This window comes from Microtus pennsylvanicus, chromosome 3 (assembly GCF_037038515.1).
Source record: "Microtus pennsylvanicus isolate mMicPen1 chromosome 3, mMicPen1.hap1, whole genome shotgun sequence".
Lineage (NCBI taxonomy): Eukaryota > Metazoa > Chordata > Mammalia > Rodentia > Cricetidae > Microtus > Microtus pennsylvanicus.
This window is the reverse complement of record NC_134581.1, coordinates 749,455-775,189: the sequence shown is the minus strand read 5'-3', so window position 1 is coordinate 775,189 and position 25,735 is coordinate 749,455. Positions and strand designations below refer to the sequence as shown.

Here is a 25,735-nt window from a genome sequence, read left to right as displayed (position 1 = left end):
ATTCTCACGAGTACTATAAAATGTGTTCTGTGAACCATATTGGCTGAAAGTTTAACAATTGTGAAGTGCAATCTCTAAGATACAATTTTATTGATAATGGATGTCATTGATAGAAATCAGGGTTAGTAGGTTGCCTTCTTGCCTACCTGTGTACATTGTTGCTAGACCCAGGAGAAAAATGCTTTTTCTTCCTTTCTTCTCTTGAATCTCAGACATGGATGGGCAGTTCTGGTTTCATATTCTGTTAGTAGTATTGAGATAACTTCTCTAATCCTTATTTCTGCTTATTCTTAAAGGGATAAATAATACTTAGTCTTCTGGCAACATTACAAACGAGGAAACTGAAATATGTTGTTTTTGAAACCATCTTCTTTAATATCACATGGACACCTATATTGTATGTTCTGCAGAAATAGAGGTCTGATATTAATGAAAAGCTAGTTTTTTAGAACAAATTATACAGATTTAGTTGAAGTTACTCAAACTAAATTTCTGTTTTGTTGATGAGTTTTTCTATTTTCTTTTTTTAAGTCAAAAAAGATGTCCCCCCTTCAGCTGTTACAAGACCAATATTTGGGATACTGGGCACAATCCATCTGGTAGCAGGTAAGAAAAAATAAGCCAAGATGGGAAAGAAGGTAATTAAATTGATAACATTAGATAATGAGAAAAAAATGTTCTTCCTGTCATTTGTTAGGTAAATCTCTAGGTTAGGTATTTGTCCTCAGTTTCTAAATATAATATTCTCCAAACAGTTTTATTTATCACCCTGAAATATTCTGGATTTTTTTGGGGAGGGGGGCAAGTGGTTGGTTTTTTTCTGACAGGTTTTTTTCTCTGTTGTATAGCCCTGGCTGTCCTGGAAATTACTCTGTAGACCAGGCTGGTCTCAAACTCACAGTGATCCACCTGCCTCTGCCTCCCAAATGCTGGGATTAAAGGCATGCACCACCACTACTCAGCCTGAAGTACTCTTTTTAAAAGAAAAATTTCATGTTTGATTAACTGGATTTGAAATCTCCTAAATTTTCATACATTCCTTTTTTTATTTTTATTTTGGGTTTTTGAGGCAGGGTTTCTCGGTATAACCAGTCCCAGCTGTCCTGGAACTAACTCTTGTAGATCAGGCTGGTCTTGAACTCACAGAGATTTGCCTGCCTCTGCCTCCCAAGTGCTGGGATTAAAGGTGTGTACCACCACCATCTGGCAATTTTAATAAATTCTAAGAACATTTAATTGTTGTTTGAGAGAGGGTTTCTCTGTATAGTGCTAACTGTTCTGGAAGTTGCTGTATAAATCAGGCTGATCTGGAACTCACAGAGATCCTCCTACATCTGCCTTCCAAGTGCTGGGATTAAAAGCATGGACCACCATGCCCAGCCCATTTAAAAAAAAAAATTAATGCATTGATCAGAATATTCTGTACCTTCAACCTTAAGAGTTCATTTTATTGAACTCTTAAAATGTTCTTATTTTTGCTTTGTTTTTACTTAAGTCATTATGCTAGATGAAAGTTATAAAAGATTTCAAATGTTCCATTTTCTTGCAATTAGTTCAGGTTAGTGATAGAGGTATACAAGTAATAAGATATTATAGCAGTGTTACAGCTTTTAGGAAAGATTTATATACAGGAAAACTTGTGCAGGGCAGCTGGAGGTAAAACGTTGAACAGATCTTAAGAATTCATATAACGAGAGCTGGGAATATAGGTTGGTGGTAGTGTGTAACTATCATTTAAGATCCCAGCTTCTGTTATCATTTTTAAAAAAGAAAGGGCAAGGGAGGGGACTATGCTTAATGATCAGGGAAGGGACTTGGGGGTTGCCAGGGTAAAGACTGGCATATTGTGCACAGGCTGTCATGATGTTGATGTCCAGTCACTTGTGGGTTCCCAGTATCTGGTTAGGTGCACTGCCCCAGCACGTCTGTCCACCATTGAGAGTGGTCAGGACAAAGGAACGGTACAGGGAAGACTGCCCTGCACTCGCTAGGTCTTATGACTTCTGGTGTTTTAAGGCACAAGCTTGGCAAAAAAATATTTTCTGTCTCTACTCTCTATCAGCTAAGCTCAGTTCAAAAGGTTTGCTTTTCTCATTTTGAGGAAAAAAATGGCCTTTTAAGAGAAAATTTTCAAATAATAGATTACTCTTTATATTCATAAATTTTAAGAATGCTTTTAAAAAATGGGTCTTTTATCTGAGTAGCTAAATGCAGTCTCATTTTGCCAGGCTTTAAAGTTTACAGATAAGGACCATTCCTTTGTGGTTTCTGTTTGTTGGTTTTTGTGATCTGCTAAGACTCCAACCCAGGGTCCCCTCACCCATGCTGAGCATCGACTCTGGCACTGCTCTGAACCCAGCTTGCCTCACTTCTGTATTTGTTTGTTTGTTTGTTTGTTTATTTATTTTGCAGGTAATTATCTTGTTGTCATTACCAAAAAGATTAAAGTAGGTGAATTTTTTAATCATGTAATCTGGAAAGCCACAGATTTTGATGTTCTTTCTTATAAGAAGACAATGTTGCACTTGACTGATATTCAGGTAAGAATTCAGAAGCAGTTATTAATTGCAAAACTCAAAAGTTCCATGGAGTAGAGGGTTATAAAATGTAGATGGATTTCTTATAAACCTAGTTATTAAACAACCTATAGAATGAATTGTTCTACTAACTTTCTACATATCTATAAAAATATTTTTTATTCATTGTTTCTTTTTTTTCTTTTCTTTCTTTCTTTTATTTTGTAAAGAAAACTGTCTTTTTCTAAGGGGCTGGAGAGATGGCTCAGTGTTTAAGAGCGCTGGCTGGTTTTCCAGAGGACCTAAGCTCAATTCTCAGCTCACAGCTGTCTATAATTCCAGGTTCAGGAGTTGTGACACTTTCACAGAGACACATATGCAGACAAAACACTAATACACATTAAAAAATTATTTAAAAATATTTTTTAAAGCTCATATTTTGTTGGTTTTATTTTTAAATAATGAAAATTTTAAATTATGAAGTTCTTTATGGAGAAAAAGACACAAATAGAATGACCAGGAACTCAATACTCAGCCTTAACTTCATATTCTCTATAGAAAAATATTAGATACTTTTGAAATTGTTTTTTATTCCTTTTTTCTTCTAGAAGAAAGTTTTCTTCACTGTTAATCCGTGGGACACGGACACACACACACAGAGTGTGTGTATACAGAACATGTATATATATTTTCACATAGTCTTCCCTTTGCCCGCTCCTTTGTCCACAGATTTTAGTTACCTGGTTTAATTAACACTAGACCCCTAACAACACGGAGTAAATGTTAGTGACCATGGTAAATTAACTGAGGAAGTAACTTAGTTACCTGGTTTAGTTAACACTGGACCCCTAACAACACGGAGTAAATGTTAGTGACCATGGTAGATTAACTGAGGAAGTAATTTAGTTACCTGGTTTAGTTAACACTAGACCCCTAACAATACGGAGTAAATGTTAGTGACCATGGTAGATTAACTGAGGAAGTAATTTAGTTACCTAGTTTAGTTAACACTAGACCCATAACAACATGGAGTAAATGTTAATGACCATGGTAGATTAACTGAGGAAGTAACTTAGTTACCTAGTTTAGTTAACACTAGACCCCTAACAACACGGAGTAAATGTGAGTGACCATGGTAGATTAACTGCGGAAGTAACTTAGCGGAGATGAAAGCGCAGACAGACAAATGGCAGCTCTCAAAGTGATTTGAGATTGGACATAGTCTAGGGACTGGTTACAAAGACAGGGTAGTGAAGTCACCAGCAAAGTGGAGTGGCTGTGACCGAAAGGAAGAGCAGGTGGTAACTGCAACACACTTGTTAAAGGAATTGCCAGAAGAATGACAAGGCATTCAAAGTGCAAAGGATAAAATAGTAAAAACTCATGTAAGACTCAGAACAGTTTGTAACATTTACCAGTGTCAGAATAGATAATCCTGATCATAAATTACATGATAAGGAGCAATGGGCAGGTGCTGCTCAGGTTTCTTTATAAATTTTTAACAAAGTAAAATATTTCCAATTTTTATATTTCTGATAGTTTTGATTATAATTTACCTACTACTGGGTGTAGTGGCACATGCTTGTAATTCTAGCATTTGGAGACTGAAGCATGAGGATCAATGAGCTGTGGATGGGACTCTTGTCAGACAGGAAGGATACTGTCGTTCATTAAATACAGTGCTAATATTAGTTTCACTGTTCATTTTTTGATTCATTTGTAACTTAAAATAAGAACATCTTTGGTGGCTTTTTTATAATGTGTATGAATGTTTTGCCTGCATGTATGTATTGTACCACATGTGTTCCTGGTGCCTGAAGAGGTCAGAAAAATGCATTGAATCCCTTGGAACTAGAGTCGTGGATGATTGTGAGCCTACTGATAACTGAAGAGCAGCCAGAGTCCTCTTAGCCATTGAGCCAACTTTTCATCCCCAAGAACATTATTTAATATTTTCACAAAATCCTTAAAGGTTCAGAACAGTCAATTTTTCAAGTGGCTTATATAAAGTAGTTTATGTTATTAAGGTTTAAGATAACATGGTCATTTTTTACACTGTACAAAGTGAAGATTGACAATACTTATTTTCCAAAGGTATTTTTTTGCTTGAAATATGGTGACATTTTCGCAAATTGGATTTGCGATTCTGATGTATGATCTCTCTTGCTCCCCCCCCCCCCCCGTGTTTAGACTGGTAGACTTGTGCATAGTCCACATGTGGTGGTCAGAGGACAATTTTAGGCACTGATCCTGACAGGTTTCTAGTTGTTTGTCTCCACATACACTGGCCCGTGAGCTTCCAGGGATTCTCCATTTCTACCTTTCACCTTACTTTAGGAGCACTGGGATTATGGACGACATCAACGTGCCCAGGTTTAGGTTGGTTTTGGGAGTCTGAACTCAGGTCCCCATGCTTGTATGACAAGCCATGTACCCACTGAAACATCTACCAATCCTCTTTTCAGGTTTTGAAACTTACTTTTTCTAGAATTGATTATTGAGTTTATAAAGTTAGACCTCTCCAGAATGCTTGTTTCCAAAGTAATTTACAAGGGTTTTTCTTTAAAAATGTGCCCTGTCCTTTACTGTGTAGCTCTGGCTGTCCTGCAATTCACTTTGTAGACCAGGCTGGCCTCAACCTCACAGAGATCCACCTGTCTCTGCCCCCCCCTTCCCGCGCCCCAAGTGCTGGGATTAAAGGCATGTGCCTTAAAAAATATTTTATACCTTAGTTTTTGTTTTGTTTTTTTGTTTGCTTGTTTTTTGGTTTTTTGTTTGTTTTTCTGGTGAGATAAGGCCCTTACTGTGTAGCCCCCAACAGGCCTGGAACTCATAGAGCTCAGTCTTATTCTGCCTCCTGGGTGCTAGGATTAAAGGCATGTACCAAGTTCCTGGCTGTTTTTTAAAAAGGGTATTGGTTTTCTTTTTGCGTGTGAACCAATGTGTTTAATTATGGTTACTTTTATAGGAACATGGGCAGTTTACCAGAAAATGTCTTTCCCACCCCCAACAGCCATCTTATCCTCAGGGAGGAGAATGCCTTGTTTGTTTTTACAACACTTGTTTTTCCAAAACATATGCTTTATCTGTAAAAATGCCAAATCATAACCCTGTTTTACCAATTAAAACTGTAATATATGTTTTTTTATACTTTAGAATTTCCTTTTTCCTAATATATTAGTATGTTCATTCTCCATGAGAAATAATATTTTAAATAAATAAGCATGAAGCTTAGAGCTCAGTCTTTAATGCACTTCCTTACTAACATGAGGGCCTGAGTTTGATCCCTAGAACTTCAGTAAAAATCCAGACATGGTTACATTTGTAATCTCAGGTGATGGGGAGACAGACACGGTTGAATTTTAGCCCTTGTTGACCAGCCAGCCTCTGCCAGTCTTTGAGTTCCGGGGCTCAACAAAGATAGATGGTAGGATCTGGAGAGATGTCTCAGTGGTTAAGAGCACTTATTGCTCTTGCGGGAGGTGGCTTACAGCTATATGTAACTTCAGGTCCAGGGATCTGATGCCTTTTTCCGCACTAGACTCACACGTGGTACACATACATATATAGGCAAAACACTCATACACTTAAAATTAATAAAAGTTATAAAACAGTTTACTGAGTGATAACACCTAGGGTCATTCTCTGGCTTCCATACTCACCCTCACACACCTATGCACACCAACACATATGTACACACATGAAATAAAAGTAGAACTACTCGGGAAAATTTTTTGGATTTGTCATCAAGCCATAAAGCTAATTTTGTGCTGTTTACTACAGTTTTATTTTGCTTTTGCTAGTCTGTGCTTAAATTAAAAAATGCATATGCATTTGTAATGTATATGTTTACATGTTAATCATTTAATAACTATTAAACATTATCAAACCTTGACAGTGTTTTTGTTTTCGCAACAAATTGTTTTTTTAAAAACATCAATATTGTTTTTAACTGGGAAAGCCAGCTAGAATTATTATTCTAAAATAAAGGAAATACTCCTTTTAATAGGCTTTATATTCTTTGTTTAAGTGAAAAATGACTCTATTTCCTATCCAGCCCAAATCAGTGAATTTTTCTGAAAGTGAGGATAATGCTCATCTCTTGATTTGTGTATTTGATTTGCTAATGAGGATAACGATGGTAGACCCAAACAGGGTGGGTAGTGAAGGACAGAGGGAATCTGGGAAGTATTGCACACTACAGGCTGTGCTGTATCTAAGGTGGTGGTGTTTTCTTGAGAGCAGGGGAGCGCAGCTACTCATGTACCCTTGACCAAAGACCGGTCCTCCTCTATTGGGGGAGGTCTGCCTCTTCAGCTGAGTGTGTGTGCAGCTTCAGGAGGGATGCACATGGAATAGTGAAGGAGGAGGGGGACACCTGCCTAGCCAGCAGGATCAGCTGAATCAACTCTGGCGATCAGTGGGGTGACAGATAACACAGCCAGATTGCCCTCACATCTGGTGGTTGTGTTTTCTTAAAAAACTCTTCTGGCCTGGCGGTGGTGGTCATGTACACACCTTTAACCCCGGCACTCCAGAGGCAGAAGGATCACAGGAGGATCTCTGTGAAGTCAAGGCCAGTCTGGGATACAGAACAAGTTCCAGGACAGCCCAGGCTACACAGAGAAACCCTGTCTCTAAAAACAAAAACCCAACTCTTACGCTTTAGAGTGATAGTTGTGGAGATACCAAAGGGAGGAGGCTATACCTATACCAAGTGAGTTCAATACCTATAGTGTTTATAGACTATTTTCCATCTCTGTTCAGGTGCTATTGAACTCTTTCTTTTCATCTTTGCAGTTACAAGATAATAAAACTTTCCTAGCAATGCTAAACCATGTGTTGAGTATGGATGGATTTTACTTTTCAACAACATATGACTTGACCCATACTTTGCAACGGCTGTCTAACACAAGTCCAGAATTTCAAGAAATGAGTCTCTTGGAAAGGGTAAGCTGGATCTTCAGGTAGCTTAATTTATTTTTAGTTGTTTTTAAAAGAGGCATGTCCCTTATACCTATAAAAATTTATGGGTTTATTTTTTTCCTATCCCCCACTTCCCAGTTCTGGTGATAAATTCAGGGCCTCATGTGCTAGGCAAGCACCCTTCCATTGAAGGGGTGACTCTGAGGTGGCAGTCACTGAAGAACTAACCGAGGAGACAGCAGAAAGGACATGTGTAGAATTCCTTTATCTTGGAGGAGGTTAGGCATGAGTGGGGTCAAGATAGAGGGCATATCTATGCAATAGCTATGCTGGGTCAGATGTTGTCCTTGGGTGGTGGTAGTGGAGATGGAGAAATTCGTGTAGACCTGAATTTAGTTCTTGGCCAGCGATTATCTAGAAAGGTGGAAGAGGATACTTGTGTGTGACGAGGCAGACAGGAATCCCGGGGAGAAGAGGAGCAGATTTGAAGTGAGGTGTATCCTGTTTGGACATGTCAGAGAAAGTCGTGTTAGTCACCAGGTGGAGGCATTGATGAGTGTAGTTTTCCATCTGGGGACACTTACTGTGGCTGGAGGTATTTCATTAAGTTTCTAAACTTTCAGGCAGATCAGCGGTTTGTATGGAATGGGCATCTGCTCAGAGAACTGTCTGCTCAGCCAGAGGTAATGTACTCCTATTCAAATTTGCTTTCTTATTGTAATACATATTTGCATGTGCTAAAATGAGTAACCACTCACTAGGGAGTGGGTAAATAATTCTAATCAACTGTAACACACACACACACACACACACACTCTTGGCCATTCTTGCCCTCTCTCACTGCTCTATGTAGAAGTCTAATCTGTGTATTAGCTTCCTGACACTTTGGAGAGCATGTTTAGGCTCAGGGCTTTCAGAATTTTCAGTCCATTGTCTGACGACTCCCTTGCCTTTGGGTCTTTAGTCAGGAGAACATTGATGGAGCAAACTGCTCGCTTCATGGTAGCTAGTCAACAAAGGGAGATAGACTAAGGTATAGGACCTTCATAAAGGTCTGTTTTTAATGACCGTCATTCCTCCTACTAGACTGCACCTTCTAAATTTCAAGAACTTCTGTGGTGCCAAGCTTTTTAAAACACAAGCTATTAGGGGCACTTAAGGTACAAACTTTAATATTTATGAATGGAAGCTTTAAATAAAATAACATTACTTTCTCTAAGACAGCTAGAATGAATTGTACTGATGGAATAATGTAGAAGTAAGGGATAGGGCCTTAGTCCTGTCCGTGCGAAAACCACAGCTGTCATCTTAAAGGGAGTACAAGATTTATTCTGGAGCCATTTTGAATGACTATGGCATAGGAACACAGATTTAGGTTAACGTATACATAATAAAGAAATTAAATAAATAAATAAAATCTTAAAAAAAACCCAAAACTCCAAATTCCATGTTTCAATGTGGAAGAAGTTTGAAGTTTTTATAGTTTTACAGAACAATTGAGTCATAAATCTCAAGTTTAAAATACATTGATGTGTACTTCAAAGGGGCTCTTACAGCAAGATGGGAAAGAAGCTTTTTATAGGCCCAAGATGCTACCTGATGACATCTTAGCTTTTAAGTTAGTGGAAGCTAATCAGCTGCTAAGTAATGAATTCCAAAAAATTTTTCTTTAATCTATTAATCATAGAATGTCAGTTCTGACACAGAGGTTGGGCAAGGATGGCTGTTCTAGACAAGGTAACTAGCTTCTGAACCTGCAGCATTTCCAGTCTCCATGGGACTGCGGTTCTAACTAGTTCTAACTAGTCACCTCTGCAAGCCCGGCTTCTGTCCAGGAGCTCTTGTTCACCGTCTCCAGGACAGGTGGAAACTCCGCTAACTCACCACCAGCCTTCATCCTGTGTTTACAGTGATTTGTTTTCTGCCATTTCCAGAATAATTATTTATTTTTAGTATTTGGTATTGCAGATCATTAGCCTGGTTGGTTATTTTCTAGAAGTAGAAGAGTTATAGGCAAAGACTAAGGAGTCTGCAACTTCACATAGTATTACTGGGTGCATGTGTGACCGTTTAAACCCAGTGATTACTGTGCCTTCTTACCACAACATTACAGCCATTTCCCTCACCTTAGAAGTTACATGTTAATCTCACTGCATGGTTATGTTTGTGTGTTACTGCATGTGTGTAAATCATGGCTTATTATTTAAGGTGTGGAGATTCAAAATGCATTGCATATCTTCTTTTTAGGTCCATCGGTTTGCTCTTCCGGTGTTACATGGCTGTATCCTTATCTGAAATTTTTGCATCTTATTTTCTACAGTTTTTGTTTACATTTCAAGTTATTTACATGTTTAAATGTTAGAAACATTTAATTTTTTTTTTTTTAATTTTTCGAGATAGGGTTTCTCTGTAGCTTTGGAGCCTGTTCTGGAGCTAGCTCTTGTAGACCAGGCTGGCCTCGAACTCAGAGATCTGCCTGCCTCTGCCTCTTGAGTACTGGGATTAAAGGTATGCGCCACCACTGCCCGGCTAAAACATTTAAATTTCAAGACAGATGCAATTTCAAATGTGATATAAGATGAATATTTCAGAATTAGAAATTGCTGTTAATGTAATCTTAGCATAGTCTGAAACCTCTTCCCCCCTTTTAGGTTATTTCCTCTGCAGAGTAAATTATTTTTGCTCAGGAATTTGGGGACTGGTGGCTTTTAAAGGAAGATGTGTAACTGCATCTTCCTGTTTGAAGGTATCTTATAGCAGTGAATTACAGAAGAGTAGAGTGAGCCTATTTAAATGATGCTTTTCTTTAGTGTTAAAAAAAATCAGATTTAAGAACATCAGTGATCAACAACTTGAAAAGAAGTAAATTATTTTAAATTACTTATTTAAATTATTATAAATTTTAAGTATAATTTCAAGAATGATAGAAACATGAAAATAGAAATACAAAGAATAACACTTAGGGAAAGTCAAAGTATAAATACAAAACAAGTGTTGTTTATCTAATTGTAGATACCACTGTAAAACAGGAGCTCCCAGTGAATGGGCTCCTGAAGAAGGTGTAGTCAGGACCCTGTGTAGGAACTAGGATCTCTGTTTTGAGCACAGCGATGAAGTTTATTGACCTAGCACTTGGATTTATTGGTTCATTAACTACTATAAATTTTTATATTATTAAGAGAAGTAATTGAGGAAATAAATCAGAAAAATCTCAGCATAAAGCTCTTGTTTAGTCTATTGTCTTCATTCCCTGTCTGGCTCTCCTCTCTTCTCCCTTCCCTCCTCCCTTGCTCCTCTTTCCTCTCCTGTCTTCCTTTTCTTTAGACAGACTTTTTTTGGGGCCGCCAGCTCACAAAAAATGACATGGAGACTTACTATTAATGATGAAAGCCTGGCTTTTAGCTTAGGCTTGTTCCCAACTAGCTCTTAGAACTTAATTAACCTGCTTCTGTTAATCTGTGTTCTGCCCTGTGACCTTTTACCTCTCCTTCATTCTGTATGTCCAGCAGCCTCTGTGTCTCGCTGGTGTCTCCCACATAACTAGATTCATCCTGACTTCCTTTCTCTGCCTGGAAGTCCCTCCTAACCTCTCCTGCCTAGCTGTTGGCCATTTGGCTCTTTATTAAACCAATCAGGTGCCTTAGGCAGGCAAGGTGAAAGAGTGGTACATGTACACACAGTGTGATAAAGTATCCTGCAGCAGTAATCAGTAAGATCATAGACTTGTTCTCTAGGCAGCTTCGTAATTAACTTACCTATTTACCGTTGATTTAAAGCTTAAAATGGACTTTTGTTTAATGTAGTTTGTTAACTAGGAATGTATTTCTAGGTCTTATATTTATAGAGAGATCAAGTACATCTGAGTGGAGTATAGTATAGATCGGGGGAGATGTGTTCATGAGACTCTTAATCCAGACTATCTCTCTAGGCTAGGAGAGGGCTGCAACTTTTACTTCACATGTGATGAAAAGCTTTGGGAGAGTAGAGGTTGAGCAGAGGATTGGCATAAGATAGTACCACTGTGTCAGTAGGCCAGGTGTGAGTGAGACATAGTACCACTGTGTCAGTAGGCCAGGTGTGAGTGAGACATAGTACCACTCTGTCAGTAGGCCAGGTGTGAGTGCGACATAGTACCACTCTGTCAGTAGGCCAGGTGTGAGTGAGACATAGTACCACTGTGTCAGTAGGCCAGGTGTGAGTGAGAGACATAGTACCACTGTCAGTAGACCAGGTGTGAGTGAGACATAGTACCACTGTGTCAGTAGGCCAGGTGTCAGTGAGACATAGTACCACTGTGTCAGTAGGCCAGGTGTGAGTGAGACATAGTACCACTGTGTCAGTAGTCCAGGTGTGTGAGACATAGTACCACTGTGTCAGTAGACCAGGTGTGAGTGCTACATAGTACCACTCTGTCAGTAGACCAGGTGTGAGTGAGACATAGTACCACTCTGTCAGTAGGCCAGGTGTGAGTGTGACATAGTACCACTCTGTCAGTAGGCCAGGTGTGAGTGCGACATAGTACCACTCTGTCAGTAGGCCAGGTGTCAGTGAGACATAGTACCACTCTGTCAGTAGGCCAGGTGTGAGTGAGACATAGTACCACTGTGTCAGTAGACCAGGTGTGAGTGCGACATAGTACCACTCTGTCAGTAGGCCAGGTGTGAGTGAGACATAGTACCACTCTGTCAGTAGACCAGGTGTGAGTGCTACATAGTACCACTCTGTCAGTAGGCCAGGTGTGAGTGAGACATAGTACCACTGTGTCAGTAGGCCAGGTGTGAGTGAGACATAGTACCACTCTGTCAGTAGGCCAGGTGTCAGTGAGACATAGTACCACTGTGTCAGTAGACCAGGTGTGAGTGAGACATAGTACCACTGTGTCAGTAGGCCAGGTGTGAGTGCGACATAGTACCACTGTGTCAGTAGACCAGGTGTGAGTGAGACATAGTACCACTCTGTCAGTAGACCAGGTGTGAGTGCTACATAGTACCACTCTGTCAGTAGGCCAGGTGTGAGTGAGACATAGTACCACTGTGTCAGTAGGCCAGGTGTGAGTGAGACATAGTACCACTCTGTCAGTAGGCCAGGTGTCAGTGAGACATAGTACCACTGTGTCAGTAGACCAGGTGTGAGTGAGACATAGTACCACTGTGTCAGTAGGCCAGGTGTGAGTGCGACATAGTACCACTGTGTCAGTAGACCAGGTGTGAGTGCGACATAGTACCACTCTGTCAGTAGGCCAGGTGTGAGTGAGACATAGTACCACTGTGTCAGTAGGCCAGGTGTGAGTGAGACATAGTACCACTGTGTCAGTAGGCCAGGTGTGAGTGAGACATAGTACCACTGTGTCAGTAGGCCAGGTGTCAGTGAGACATAGTACCACTGTGTCAGTAGGCCAGGTGTGAGTGAGACATAGTACCACTGTGTCAGTAGGCCAGGTGTGAGTGCGACAAGGTCATGGCCAGTGAGAGGTGAGTTTTCCAAGAATCAGGAAGCTCTCTATATTGTTAGGTAGGTAACTTTGGTTTTCTTATTCTACACAGAATATGAAAGATTGGTGTAACTGTAAGGTTCTTGTCATGGTAAGTGGAAGGAAACCATCCATTGAGATGGGAAAGCCTGAAGGTGGGAGGGAAGGAGAAAAGTATCATTCATTTGAGAAGCTCAGCATTTCTGAATAGGCAAGTGAAGCTGTGAGGGAGGAGGGAGGAGCCAGATTAGTAGAGGTGTATGTGAGATGGCGTACTCCTTGTGGTGCATGCATAGAGTCAAAGGGCAACTTCAGGGACCAGGTTCTTTGTTTTACCTTTTGGGTCCTGAGGCTTGAGCTCCTTGTAGGCTTGGTAGCAAGTTCCTTAACCCATTTGAGTCATCTCTCTCTGGCCTTACAGATTCAGGGTAGATGGCATTTCTTTATTTCTTACAGCGTCTGTTTAGTTTGTGTGTGCACGGACACACTTGTGGAGGGCAGAGACAGCTTTCAGGAGTCTGTTCTCTTCTTCCACCTTGTGGCTTCTAGGAATTGATTGAATTCAAATCTTTAGACTTGGCCACATGTGCCTTTGTCCACTGAGCCATCTCATCAGAGCCAAGATCGCATTTCAGTCCATGAAATGTGATGAGATTATTAAAGGGAGAAGTGGAGACACTCAGTCTAAAGAGGGAGAGATGTAATATTGGAGTTTCTGCATCGTGAGAAAATGATAGAGCCATGTACTGCAGGCCTTAGAAGAAAGAACTTCTAGAAATGATCCACAGTGAGTGAACTGGAAGGGCAGATTTTAGGGAAAGAAAAGCAAGTGAAAGTAATACCCTGGGACCAAGTGAAGACCGTTGCTAAGAGGGTGTCAACTGAGACACGCTAGTGTTAAATAATGACTTCAGGAAGGAGGTTATGTTCCTGCTCCTGTCCTCCCTCTCCAAATGAGGAGATTAACAAATTCTGCTAAGAAAGGTTTTAGAGAAGTTGGCCCTAGCAAGGGTCTTTACTGGAGTGAGGATCTGAGTGTGTGAGCAGAGGGAATTCTGGCCTGGCTGGGGGTTGGATGGGTAATAATGTCATAGGAACATCTAGGCCTTGCCTTTTCAGTGAAACATGAAACAATGTTGTTTGCCATGGAGTGTGGAAATCTAGTAGCTGTGGAGTGGGCCTCCTGCAGAGTATGGGGTCGGGATCTGGGTCTAACTCTGGATGAAGAGTAGTGAAATCATTCATTTTTCAAAAGTTCTCTCATTTTAATGGTTGGTGTGTTTTTGCATGCATACATACATACTCTCTGTAATCAGAGGAAAATGAGTCATGAAGTCAGTCATCTTTTCTGCCAGACTTAACTCTAGCAGCAGGCTGATGTGTTTTATCCTTGTGTCCTGCCTCAGAATAGTTTGGGCAAGCAAGTGAAATGAGACTGCCTTGGAATCTCCTCTGTTGCTGTGATTTTTGAAGGAAGTAACTTCGGAGCTGGGGAACCATCAGTGAGTGTGGTGGTGACAGATGGCAGGGATGGATCATTAGTGGTTTCCATTGACCCTTGCTCATTTGCCAGTGCTTCTTGTAGGAATTCCCAGTGCATTCATACCATAAGAGAATGTTACTAACAGCACTTTATGACAAAATAGTGAGCCCCGCAGAATAGAGGAATTAGGTGTTCATGGTCTGGTCCTTTACAGATTACAAACAACTCTGAAGAATAAATTGCTCTGTAATGACTCTGGGAACTGGGGTGTGTGTGTGTGTGTGACAGCTTTAGAAGCTGTGATGTGGTATCATAAAGCTCAAATGCAAGCTTTTTTATTTTTTAAATGGTGATTATAAGTATAGAAACTGGAAAGACGAGAATGGTTGCCACACACTTGTTAAAGGTTAATTCTGAATATAAATTCAACTGGCTAGAAAGGAGAAGAAATGGGTAAATTGAGACTTGGTTATATTCTGAAGTTAGATAGGCTCATGGATTATTTTATTATGCTTTATGATGAGTGAATCAAATTTTATTAGGAAAAAGATGTTACATATAGCAAACAGGGAAAACCCAAACAGATGAGCAAAAATAAATGATATGGCCAGTGTAACAATAAAACTTGTTATCCTCGTAATTCCCCCATGAGTTGGATAAACTCAACAATATCAGGAGTTGGTAAAGAGGATAGCTAAAATAATTCTCAAGTCCATTGACATTTCTTGATAGTATTAGATGGTGATCCATGTCCACACGCTCACACAAAGAAATGTTTGTTGAAACTGGTTATGAGAGCAGAATCCAGAAACAACTTGTATGTCTGTCAAATGGATAAATAAACTAGTATATCCTTTCTGTTGTGGTGGTGTGTGCACTCTCAGCCCTGTGTAAGCTGAGGCCAGAAGATTAACAGTTTTGAGACCTCCCTACCCCAACAAAACAACTCGTAGTATTTTATGCAGGGGATAATTAAATAACTGTAGGGGTGAATTAGCCTCAAACATACAGAGAATGCAAGGCCACAGGGATGCTTACATTGTGTCAACCGAGGTTTTTCGTCTCGCCTGGTCCTGCAGCCGTTAATTCCCAAAGAATCATACAGAGGTCTACATTAGTTTTAAACTGATTGATTGGCCCATGAGCTCAGGCTTCTTATTAACTAATTCTGATATCTTATATTAGCCTATAATTCTTGTCTGAGTTAGCCACGTGGCTTGGTACCTTTTTTGGTGAGGCAGTCACATCTTGCTTCCTCTGAGGCTAGGTCACGACTGAAGAATGCATCTTCTTCCCAGAATTCTCCTTGTCCTGCCTTTACTTCCTGCCTGGTCACCCCACTTATACTTCCTGCCTGGTTACTGGCCAATCAGCGTTTTATGAAAAATAATACAAGTGACAGGATAAAAGACCATTGTCCCACAGCAACACTGCGACGCCTTTCATGCAAAAAAGTAGAAAGCCGTTCAGAATAAATATATTGTTTAGTGGCAAAACTAGAAAACCAAGCCAAGGAGTGAAGTGAGTAGTCTCTGTTGACACACTTTCCTTTCCCATCTGCCAGCCCCCAGATAATTGACTTGGAGGCATAATATTAATTATAAATGCTCGGGTGATAGTTCAGGCTTAGGAATAATTAGCTCTTTTCTTTTTTTAAAAAAAAAACCTACCTGTTTTCATTTTACATACCAATCCCAGTTCCCACTCCCTCCCCTCCTTCATTTCCTCCACCTTCCCCCTGATAACTAACTCTTAAAACAAATTAACCCATTTCTGTTAGTCTATATGCTGTGGCTTTACCTGTCCTCCAGCATCTCCTGGCGACTTTTCTAACCCTGCCCTTCATCTTCCCAGAATTCTCCTAGTCTGGCTCTCCTGCTCAGTCTCTTCCTGCCCAGTGAGAGTGATACTTATTTACAATATACAAAGATTGTTCCACAGCAGGTCCCTTTCTCAATGGCAGTAGTAGAGCCGGACAGAGAGAGCTCAGCGTGCTTCAGAGGTGGACTTGTGTGCAAAGATTTTATTTTGATCATATAGATTTGTCTTAAAAGCCAAGCCACCATTTTATTTATTTTTTGTTTTTGTTTTTTGTTTGTTTTGTTTTTTTTTTTGAGACAGGGTTTTTCTGTAGTTTTCGGGCTTGTCCTGGAACTTGCTCTGTCGACCAGGCTGGCCTCAAACTCACAGAGATCTGCTTGTCTCTGCCTCCCGAGTGTTGGGATTAAAGGTGGACACCACCACCACCGCCTGGCTAAGCCACCATTTTAGTCAGTTTTAATTACACGGTTCAGTGACTAGTATTGAAGGAAAGGTTTGGAGAAATCCCAGGCTGACCTGACTCTGCACTTCTACCTCTGAGTGCTGAAATCGCGTGCAGGGGTCATTACGTCTGACTTTATGTCATCCTGGGAGCCAACCCTCAGGGCTGCGTGCCTGCTGGAAAGCACTCTACGACTTTACATGTTTTTTGCTTTAATTTTTCCCCCATTTTTAGGCTTATTTTTTACATTCCAGAGACAAAGCAGTTCAAGTTTATTTTAATCTGTAAATCTTCATATGCCAACTATAATTATACATATGGTATATTTCACATTCTTGTTTGTTTGTTTTTAGAGACACAGTTTTTCTGTGTAGCCCTGACCTGACTATCCTGGAACTCACTCTGTAGACCAGGTTGTCCTTGAACTTAGGGAGATCTGCCTCTGCTTTTGTCTCCCAAGTGCTGGGAAAGGCGTGCACCACTACTGCCCAGCTATAGTTCATATTTTTCCTTAACCGCAATAGCTTTTTTTCTTCATTTAATTTTTAAGTAGTTACTTTTTGCAGTGCAAGGGACTGAAACCAGGGCTGAGTTATGTTCCTAACTCCTACTCGGTTTTCCATTTTTTAATTTGAAGGTTAATTTCTTTCAGATTCCTGATTTTCATTCAGAATAGGGTTTTTGATGATCATTGACACCTGCCTAGTTCTATACGTTTAGAAAGTAGTTGAAGATATCAGGGAAAGGAAAAAAATTAAGTAGACACACTAGCAAAGTTCTTAAATATTCTGTACATGTGTCACTGTGGGAGAACTGACTTGACAAACTTCACAGTTGGAAATGAAGATACTAGAGATTTGGGAATAATCATGAAGAACCAGAAAGACTTGTATATCCTGTCTTTTTCCTTCTAAAGACTATTCATTCCTATTATAGTAAATAGAGTTGTATTGAATCTAGAACTATTCCTACATTACATTTTTCTTAATATAGTTAAGTTATTACTATGCACTCGTGTTCTATTAATGGAAAATATTTTGATTGGATTCTCATCTCCAGAAGGAGTTGTTTCAGAGCTGGTGTGCGATATTATGTAAGAGGTAAGAATCATTTCATGTCACATGACTGGGACATATCTTTTGTTTAATGTCTGCCTTAAATAACTTATGTGACCTTTTATATATTGTGTTATTTGATGCCTCTTTTAATGATTTGTGCCCTCATTATAATAATTAGTAGGTCTTCTTGGTCTCTTTGTATATATAAAGGTAATCATTTTATTTCATGACTTCAGTTTATAGAGTCATGAAATTATAGAATGTTTATTTACGTTTTGAACATTCTGTAGGCTACTACACTAAAAATATGCTAATTTGCTCAAACCAAATAGTTATTGTAAATATGAAGATTCCCCAGCATTTGTTTTGCTTTCAACCATAATATATCAGAATAAAATCCTGTTAAAAAATAACTGTAATTTTGAGCTCAGAGAGTTATATAGAGATATCTAATTAATCTTATTACAGATGGTATGATAGCATTGGGAAAAAGCTACTAAGAATGGCTTCAACCAAATTATAGTTAACATCTTGGATTATTAAGCATTGAATACATATTTTAAATATTTTTGTTTTGTTTTGTTTTTCGAGACAGAGTTTCTCTATATAGTCCTGGCTGCCCTAGATCTTACTCTGTAAACCAAGCTGGCCTTGAACTCACAGAGGTTTGCCTGCCTTTGCCTCTAGAGTGCTAGGACTAACACCGTGCATCACCACTGCCTGGCTATGAATTTTATTTTTTAAATTATAGAAATTTCTCATCTGATCTGCTTGGTTCTTACTCCTCTGCCAGATAACCAGATATCAGTTTCTTATTTATTCTACCCTGTAACTTTTTATATTAATTCAGGTATGTTTTCTTCCTTTTATAGACAGTGGTTATATTTTATACATGTTCTCCTACATCTTGGTTTCTTAAGAAATTAATACATTTTAGAAGTCTTTTCATAATGATATCTCCCTCCTTCCTGCTTTCCTTTCTTTCACATCTTCCTCTTTTTAAAATACTGCATCTTGTTCCTTTTGGGAATTATGTAAGGTGTCTTCCTCAGTGTTCTCTTGCTGTGAAGAGACACTATGACCACAGCAACTCTTATAAAAAGAAAACATTTAGTTGGGGCTGACTTACAGTTTCAAAGGTTTAGTCCATTACATCATGGACTCAAGCAGACATGGTCGTGTACATCCAGATTTACAGGCAGAAGGAAGAGAAGAGACACTGGGACTGGCTAGGGCTTTTGAAACTCCAAAGCCCATCCTCCCAGTGACAATTCCTCCAAGAAGGCCATCGCTGCTTCAACAAGGTCATACCTACTCCTTCTCAAGTAGTGTCACCGCCCAGTATGAGTCTAGGGGGCCATTCCCGTTCAAACCACCACAGAAGGAAACAAAGGTAGCCTGTGCCTCTGAAAGTCATTTGGCATTCAGAAGTCATACCATTGCTAGTGAGCTCAGTAAATTTGCTTCCTTCTGATTATCTACTAATGTATAGTTACAGATATACTGATCACAATATTCAAAGTGCTTATTGTAGAAACGTGTCAGAGAAAAAAAATGTTTTAAATATCAGCGAATTAAAAATCCATTGATTTCTTTCCGATAATCTTTCTGGTAATCTGGGTCAGGATTACCTTGGAAATTATTTTTGCTTAGTAACAACAAAATAATGTAAACAAGCTAGTAAGGAAGCACTTCAGATAGACCTGACCAGTGTGAGGCTCTGGTAAGTGCATTAAACTGCTCTCAGACCAGGTGTCATGGACATGGTCATGATCATGGATGTTTAGGATCATATACAATTTTTTATTTGATAACTAAATATCTTCTAGAGATTCTTAGCATTACAACTAAGCACTACTGATGCAGTTAGCCGAGTTTTTATTTAGTATTATTACCTAGTGTAATCACAAAAAATGATAGCTTTTAACTCCAACATAGGATTTGTAGGCATACTTGACTTTCTTTTCTCCAGAGGGAACTGTTTTTTGAGGATGTTTATAGTGTATAAAGTATCACTAGCTTTATGTTTATATAAATGAATTTTAACTATTCTTTCAGCCTATTTAAGCAAGGTTCTTTTAGTTTTCTAATAATGTACTATTTGTTTGAACTTTAATTTGTGAGTACTTATCCACTAATGTAAACTAAGTTGATAATTCTTGTTATCTTGAGTTAATGATTTTTTTTGATACATGTCTTTTATACCAAATGTTAGGAATTGATTCTGAAGGCCACGCAGCTAACTTTGTAGAAACAGAGCAGATCGTGCACTACAGTGGGAACAGGGCTTCATTTGTGCAGGCAAGTGCATGTGTCTGGTGGTCATCCAGTTGGCCTTTTCTACTTTATTTTCGTTTGCTGTCGTGTTGAAATTTTCTTCTTCCCCTTCCGTTTTTATTTTTCTTTGTTTTTCTTCTCTTCCTCTTCCTTCTCTTTTTTGAAACAGGTTCTCATGTAGCACTGGCTGACCCTAGACTTACTTTATAATTGGTTACATGAGTTTGAATTCCTGATCCTCCTGCCTTTACATCCCCAATACTAGGATTACATGTGTTTACTGCCAGGTCAATAGTTCCTTCTTTTTAAAATACTATCTTTGTGTCCAGTGTGGAAAAAGTGCAGCATATAAAAGGGGTGTTAGTCTGGCCCTGCCTTATGTATACTTCCTGCTTTTTAATGAAATCCCCCCAAAAGAAGAAGGAAGTGTGACGTTTATGGAAGTTCAGTTCACAGTGTAAGCCTTTAGATCCCACCTCAGGTGATGATGCAGGCACAAGCTGATAGAGTATACTTGGCTTTACCTGCCTTACTCAGTCCTGCTCATCAATTGTCTCCTGGTGAAGTTGTACAGTATTTCCTACTCCAGAGTGTCAGTGGCTAAACAAATTCCGATGTTCATAAATACATTCCTTTAAGAATGAGTAAAGCAATTTCCTATTTTTTCATATTGCCAAGCTATATAATATACATATTTAGAACTTAGGGAGATCACAGAACTTTCCATTATGCAGGTGCCATGTGTGTAACACTGGGAAGGGAAAGTGCTTTTTAAGCATATTTCCATAAAACAAGAATTAACTTTCTCTCTCTCCCCCCTCTCTCTCTCTTCCCCCCTCTCTCTCTTTTTCTCTCTTCCTCCCTTTCCCCCCTCTCTCTCTCTTCCCCTCTCTCTCTTCTTCTCTCTCTCCCCCCCCTCTCTTTCGACAGAGTCTCTATGTAGTCATGATTGTCCCGGAGTTCATTATGTAGACCATGCTGGCCTCGAAATCAGACCTGCCTATTTCTGCCTCCCAGTGTAGGGATTAAAGGTGTATGCCACCCCACCTGGCAAAACAAGTGATTTAAGAGGGTACATATAGAGTTTTGTAGCTGGTAGAATTTTTTTGTTTGTTTTGGTTTTCTTTGCGAAGTTGTTAATATCTGTACTGCATATAATAATTAGGTTGAGAAAACTACTTTGTGTATCTTTCTTTTCATATTTCTCTTTTCTTTTAGACTCGAGGATCAATACCTGTTTTCTGGTCACAAAGACCAAATCTAAAGTACAAACCAAAACCACAGATCAACAAAGTAGCAAATCATGTATGTATCTTCCTGAATTTTTCTCTGGTTAAAATAGAATCTAAGTTGTGTGACAGGTAGAGGTGATGTGAGAGCCCAGCTTGCCTGGGGAGGGCCCTGGTCACACAGCGCCTACGTGGCTTTTTGATTTGCATATAGAATATATATTTGTTCCCCACAAGTCAGAATTTAGTATCTTCAAGGCCCATCTCCTGGGCTGTAGAACAGACTGCCTCAAATAACATGTTACAAGTCAGAGGAGCACTGAGGAGATCTCAGTGAGGTTTATGGAATGTAGTGTATCTGTCAAAAGTTGCATTCAGAATTCAAATAGTGATACTGTAGTGCAGCCTAAAATGCCTATAACAGTCACCTACTTCATGGTGTTTCCATAATCCAGAAAGCATGGTCCTCATCCTGGCATTGTTTAAGTATAAAAATAGGATAGTTGGGGTCTGGAGAAATGGCACAGCGGTTAAGAATACTGACTGTTCTTCCAGGTCCTAAGTTCAATTCCCAGCATCCACATGGTGGCTCACAACCATCCCTAGGGGATCAGATACCCTCTTCTGGCTTGCAATTGTACATGCAGATAGAGCACTCATATAAAATAAATAATAAATCTTAAAAAAATGGGATAGTTATAGAGGTACTTTAAGAAATATGATAAATAATCATATTAATAAACTACCTTTATCTCTCTTCTAGATGGATGGTTTCCAAAGGCACTTTGATTCACAAATAATTATTTATGGAAAGCAAGTCATAATTAATCTGGTAGGTTTGAATGTTTTTTGGGGGGAATAACAAGAATAATTATAATTAACAGGAAAATTAATTTTTAAATTAATGTTTCTACAACTTCTCATCAGACCGAACAAACAGAAGCTCTGATCTTAGTAGATGGCCTTTGTTTTACCACCTTCCCCTTACTCCTAGTGACTCTGTTTTACTCTTTGACTCTTCTGAACTATGTTCCTTAGATAGGTAGACTCATACAATATTTGTCCTCTATGTTTGGCTTGTTTCGTTTAATATAATGTTTTAAAGATTCATCTATGTTTATTAGAATTACTTTACTTTTAAAGACTAAATAATAACTTATTAGAGGAATATAAGACATTTATAAATTAATAGACATTTGGATTATTTCTGCCTTTGGTTATTACAAATGAATTAAAGAGCATATTTATTGTCTTAGGTTTTGAAGAAGTTTACTAAGTCTTATTAAATCCTTAAACTTTTCGTTAGATTGATTAGTGAAGCCATTGAGTCTAGGGCTTTTCTTTAATACTGATTCAGTCCCCTTCCTAGTTACTGATCTGTTTAGATTTTCCTTTTGTGGAAGAAGGATATGGTGAGGATGAGGCAAGGTTTTACTTGTAGCCTAGGCTACCTTTGGACTTTGAGCTTTCCTTCTGTCCCAGCTTCCCGAGTGCTAGTATTGCATGTCTTAGCCACCACCACATCCAATTTCCTGTCCAGTTTCTGTTTCTTCAGTTGAGCTTTAGTAGATTACATTTTTTAGAAATTTGTTCAACTCTAAGTTGCACTTTTTTGGTATGAGTATCTATCATATTTTCTTATAATTATTTTTCTAAAAATTATTAGCAGTGTTACATTATCATAATTGGTTTTAGTAATTTGAATCTTCTCTTTTTTTCTTGTTCGTTGTAACCAAGCTTGCCAGTGTTTTACAGGAACCAGTGTTTGGTTGTCTCCTCTGTTAGTTTCATTTCTGCTTTAATCCATATCATTCCTTTTCTTCTGCCTAAAAAGTTTGGGTTTATGTTGTTTTCCTAACTCTTCAGTGTTTAAAGTTAGGTTATTAATTTGAAGCTTTTTGTTTCTTTCTTTATTTTTAAATATTTATTTATTTTTAGGTGTATATCCCCAGGGTCTATAGTTAGAGATGTTTGTAAGCCAGTATGGGTGCTGGGAATTGAACTCAAAGATCTGCCTGCCTCTGCCTCCTGAGTGCTAGAATTAAAAGCATGTTGCTACCACCAATAGCTAGTTTTGTTTGTTTGTTTGTTTTTCAAGACAGGGTTTTTCTGTGTAGCTTTGGAGCCTGTCATTGAATTAGCTCTTGTGGACCAGGCTGACCTCGAACTCACAGAGATCCACCTGCTGCTGCCTCCCAAGTGCTGGGATTAAAGGCGTGTGCCACCACCTCCCAGCTGTTTGTTTGTTAGTATATGCATTTGAAGTAATGAAATTTCCTCTTGCTACTATGTTTGTTTTATCTCTTAAATTCTGGTATATTGGATACGCCATTTTCTCCCGTTTCTTTGTATGACTGACTTTAGTCTTTGATTGTTACAATGTAGTGACTGGAGTCATTCTCCTTCCAGAGCCAGTTGTGCTTTCTTTTGTTGTTTTGGTTTTTTGATTGTTAAAAATTATAGCGATGCAGTTTTCCAGACTCTTTTGCAAAGATTTTCCTCACTGTATATACTTAATGAAGGTTCTTTTTTAATGTTTGGCTAATGTTTTGGCAGACTTCATTGTCGGGGTCTGGTGCTAGCCTGGACCCTAAATTATTTCTCCAGACCAGAGGGGAGGTGAGGGATTAAAGATACAACTCACATGACTTTATCAGGAGGGAGATTCTCAGTGATCCCTCATGAAATCCTGAGTTCACATCCTGAAAATTCCTCTGCATTTATTCTCCAAACAGTGTTATATACCAAAACATAAACTGGATTAATTAGTATTCTGTCTCCTAGGTGACCAGGTGAATGGTTGTGGTCACGTCCATATCTGCCTGTGCCTGCTCTGTCATGTCTTCCTGCTCTGTATGCCAGCTCTGTCACGTAGGCTGAATTAACCTCTCTTTTCAGGCATCCTGCAAATTACAAAGAAGGAGCAGAACCACATCCTGATCCTTTGTTAGGGATGTGACCACCTCCTGGGCAGCAGGTGCAAACTGTGGCCTGGGATTCTGGTCACCATACCATGTGGAAATATGGGCCTACTTCATTGAATTCTAGGAATTGGAAAAAGACAAAATAACAACCCACCCTCTATTCTTTGCCAACTGGCTCTGTACTGAGACAGCACAGTTTACCAGTTTTCTCATTTCTCTTAATCTGATATTTCCTCAGCCTCAGCACCCCCTCCCAGGGTACCCCCAGCTGACTTCTGCCGGAGTGGGCTCTGACAGCCAGCCAGGCATGTTTGAAGGCCAAAGAACAGGGGGTGATGTTTGTTGTATTAGGATTTTTCTAGACATGTTTCTTACCCGAGTATGGAGATAGTTTTCTCAAGTCTTTCATATATCCTGCTGCTTTTGATGTCCCTATTTTCTAAAGAGCGTCACTTGGTTTGTTCAGACTTTAGGTGGTCTATTTTATGTCTCTATCCAGAAAGAAGCTCTTGCCCCAGGTATCCATTGGTTAATAGTTCAGGTGTAGCTTTTACAATCAGTCCATTGTTTTTGGACCTTCATTCAGTTACACAATATAGAGATAATTTACTTCTTCAGGTGTGTATAGTTATATGTAACATAGGGTCTGGTCTTACACTGGTCTGATGAAGGAAACTAGAAACAAGATTCCTGTTGTTTACCACAAATCATCGCCCTGTATGGTGGAGGAGGAAGGAAAAAATGCTTCAGAGACTTCCTGCAGTTTAGAAGGTGACTTTTTCTTGATGGATGTTTTGTTGGTTGCTGTAAACTTTGATTGTTTTTCCAAAGTTGGTTCAGATGACCTCCTTTTCTTTTTAGTGTTTCTGTGCCAGAATGAAAGCTTAACCTTTCCTTGTTAATTTCCTGGTATCACTTACTATATGAAAAGAAAGTCATGGCTTTTTAATTTTTTTACAGGTGAACCACAAGGGATCAGAGAAACCACTTGAGCAAGCGTTTGCAAAAATGGTGTCATCCTTGGGTAGTGGGATGATCAGGTACCGTACCGGTTGTCTGTTGTAGACCCTTCAAGTCTCATGTGCACTGTGTGTATGAATACAAATCGTATGCTATTTATATTTCATCTAGCATTTTAGAAAAATGTGGATGTATCATGTGGAGTGCCCATGGAGGCTAAATGTAAGCAACCCAGTATGGATGCAGTTACTGAAGACGGCTCACCCTCTGGGAGAGCAGCAAGTGTTCAGTACCAGATCAAAACATAATTTTCTTTTTGGCTGGTTTTAAATTTTCTCTGATGTAATTTGTATTACAGAGTATCTTTATGGCCAGATTTTGAATTTAATTCCTGGTTAAAATTTTTTCATCAAGGTTTTGCAAAGCAGTGACCTATTAGGTCACAAATACAGGTTTTTGAGCTGGACCAGTTTAACACTGTAGTGACCTCATTTGGAACAGTATCTTTGCCTGTCCAGTTAGTCACAGGTGGTAGTGTAGATATGCTATGTGATGGTTGGCTTAGAGCAGGGCTACAGCTGGTAATTCTGGCCAGAGCACTTGGAATAACTTACAGTGCTGCTTTTTTA

At 39.2% G+C, this 25,735-nt stretch overlaps 1 protein-coding gene across 1 annotated transcript in view; it reads left to right on the top strand.

Annotated features, from left to right (window-relative positions):
- Window positions 1–25,735, top strand: part of Sacm1l (SAC1 like phosphatidylinositide phosphatase) — a 57,737-nt gene that overhangs the window by 14,668 nt on the left and 17,334 nt on the right. The window contains exons 3-12 of the mRNA XM_075964027.1: window positions 532–606; window positions 2,413–2,540; window positions 7,317–7,466; window positions 8,066–8,125; window positions 9,690–9,723; window positions 17,657–17,758; window positions 19,932–20,017; window positions 21,212–21,298; window positions 21,986–22,054; window positions 25,107–25,186. Of these exons, the coding sequence (XP_075820142.1) occupies window positions 532–606; window positions 2,413–2,540; window positions 7,317–7,466; window positions 8,066–8,125; window positions 9,690–9,723; window positions 17,657–17,758; window positions 19,932–20,017; window positions 21,212–21,298; window positions 21,986–22,054; window positions 25,107–25,186 (871 nt within the window). The remainder of the gene's footprint in view (window positions 1–531; window positions 607–2,412; window positions 2,541–7,316; window positions 7,467–8,065; window positions 8,126–9,689; window positions 9,724–17,656; window positions 17,759–19,931; window positions 20,018–21,211; window positions 21,299–21,985; window positions 22,055–25,106; window positions 25,187–25,735) is intronic.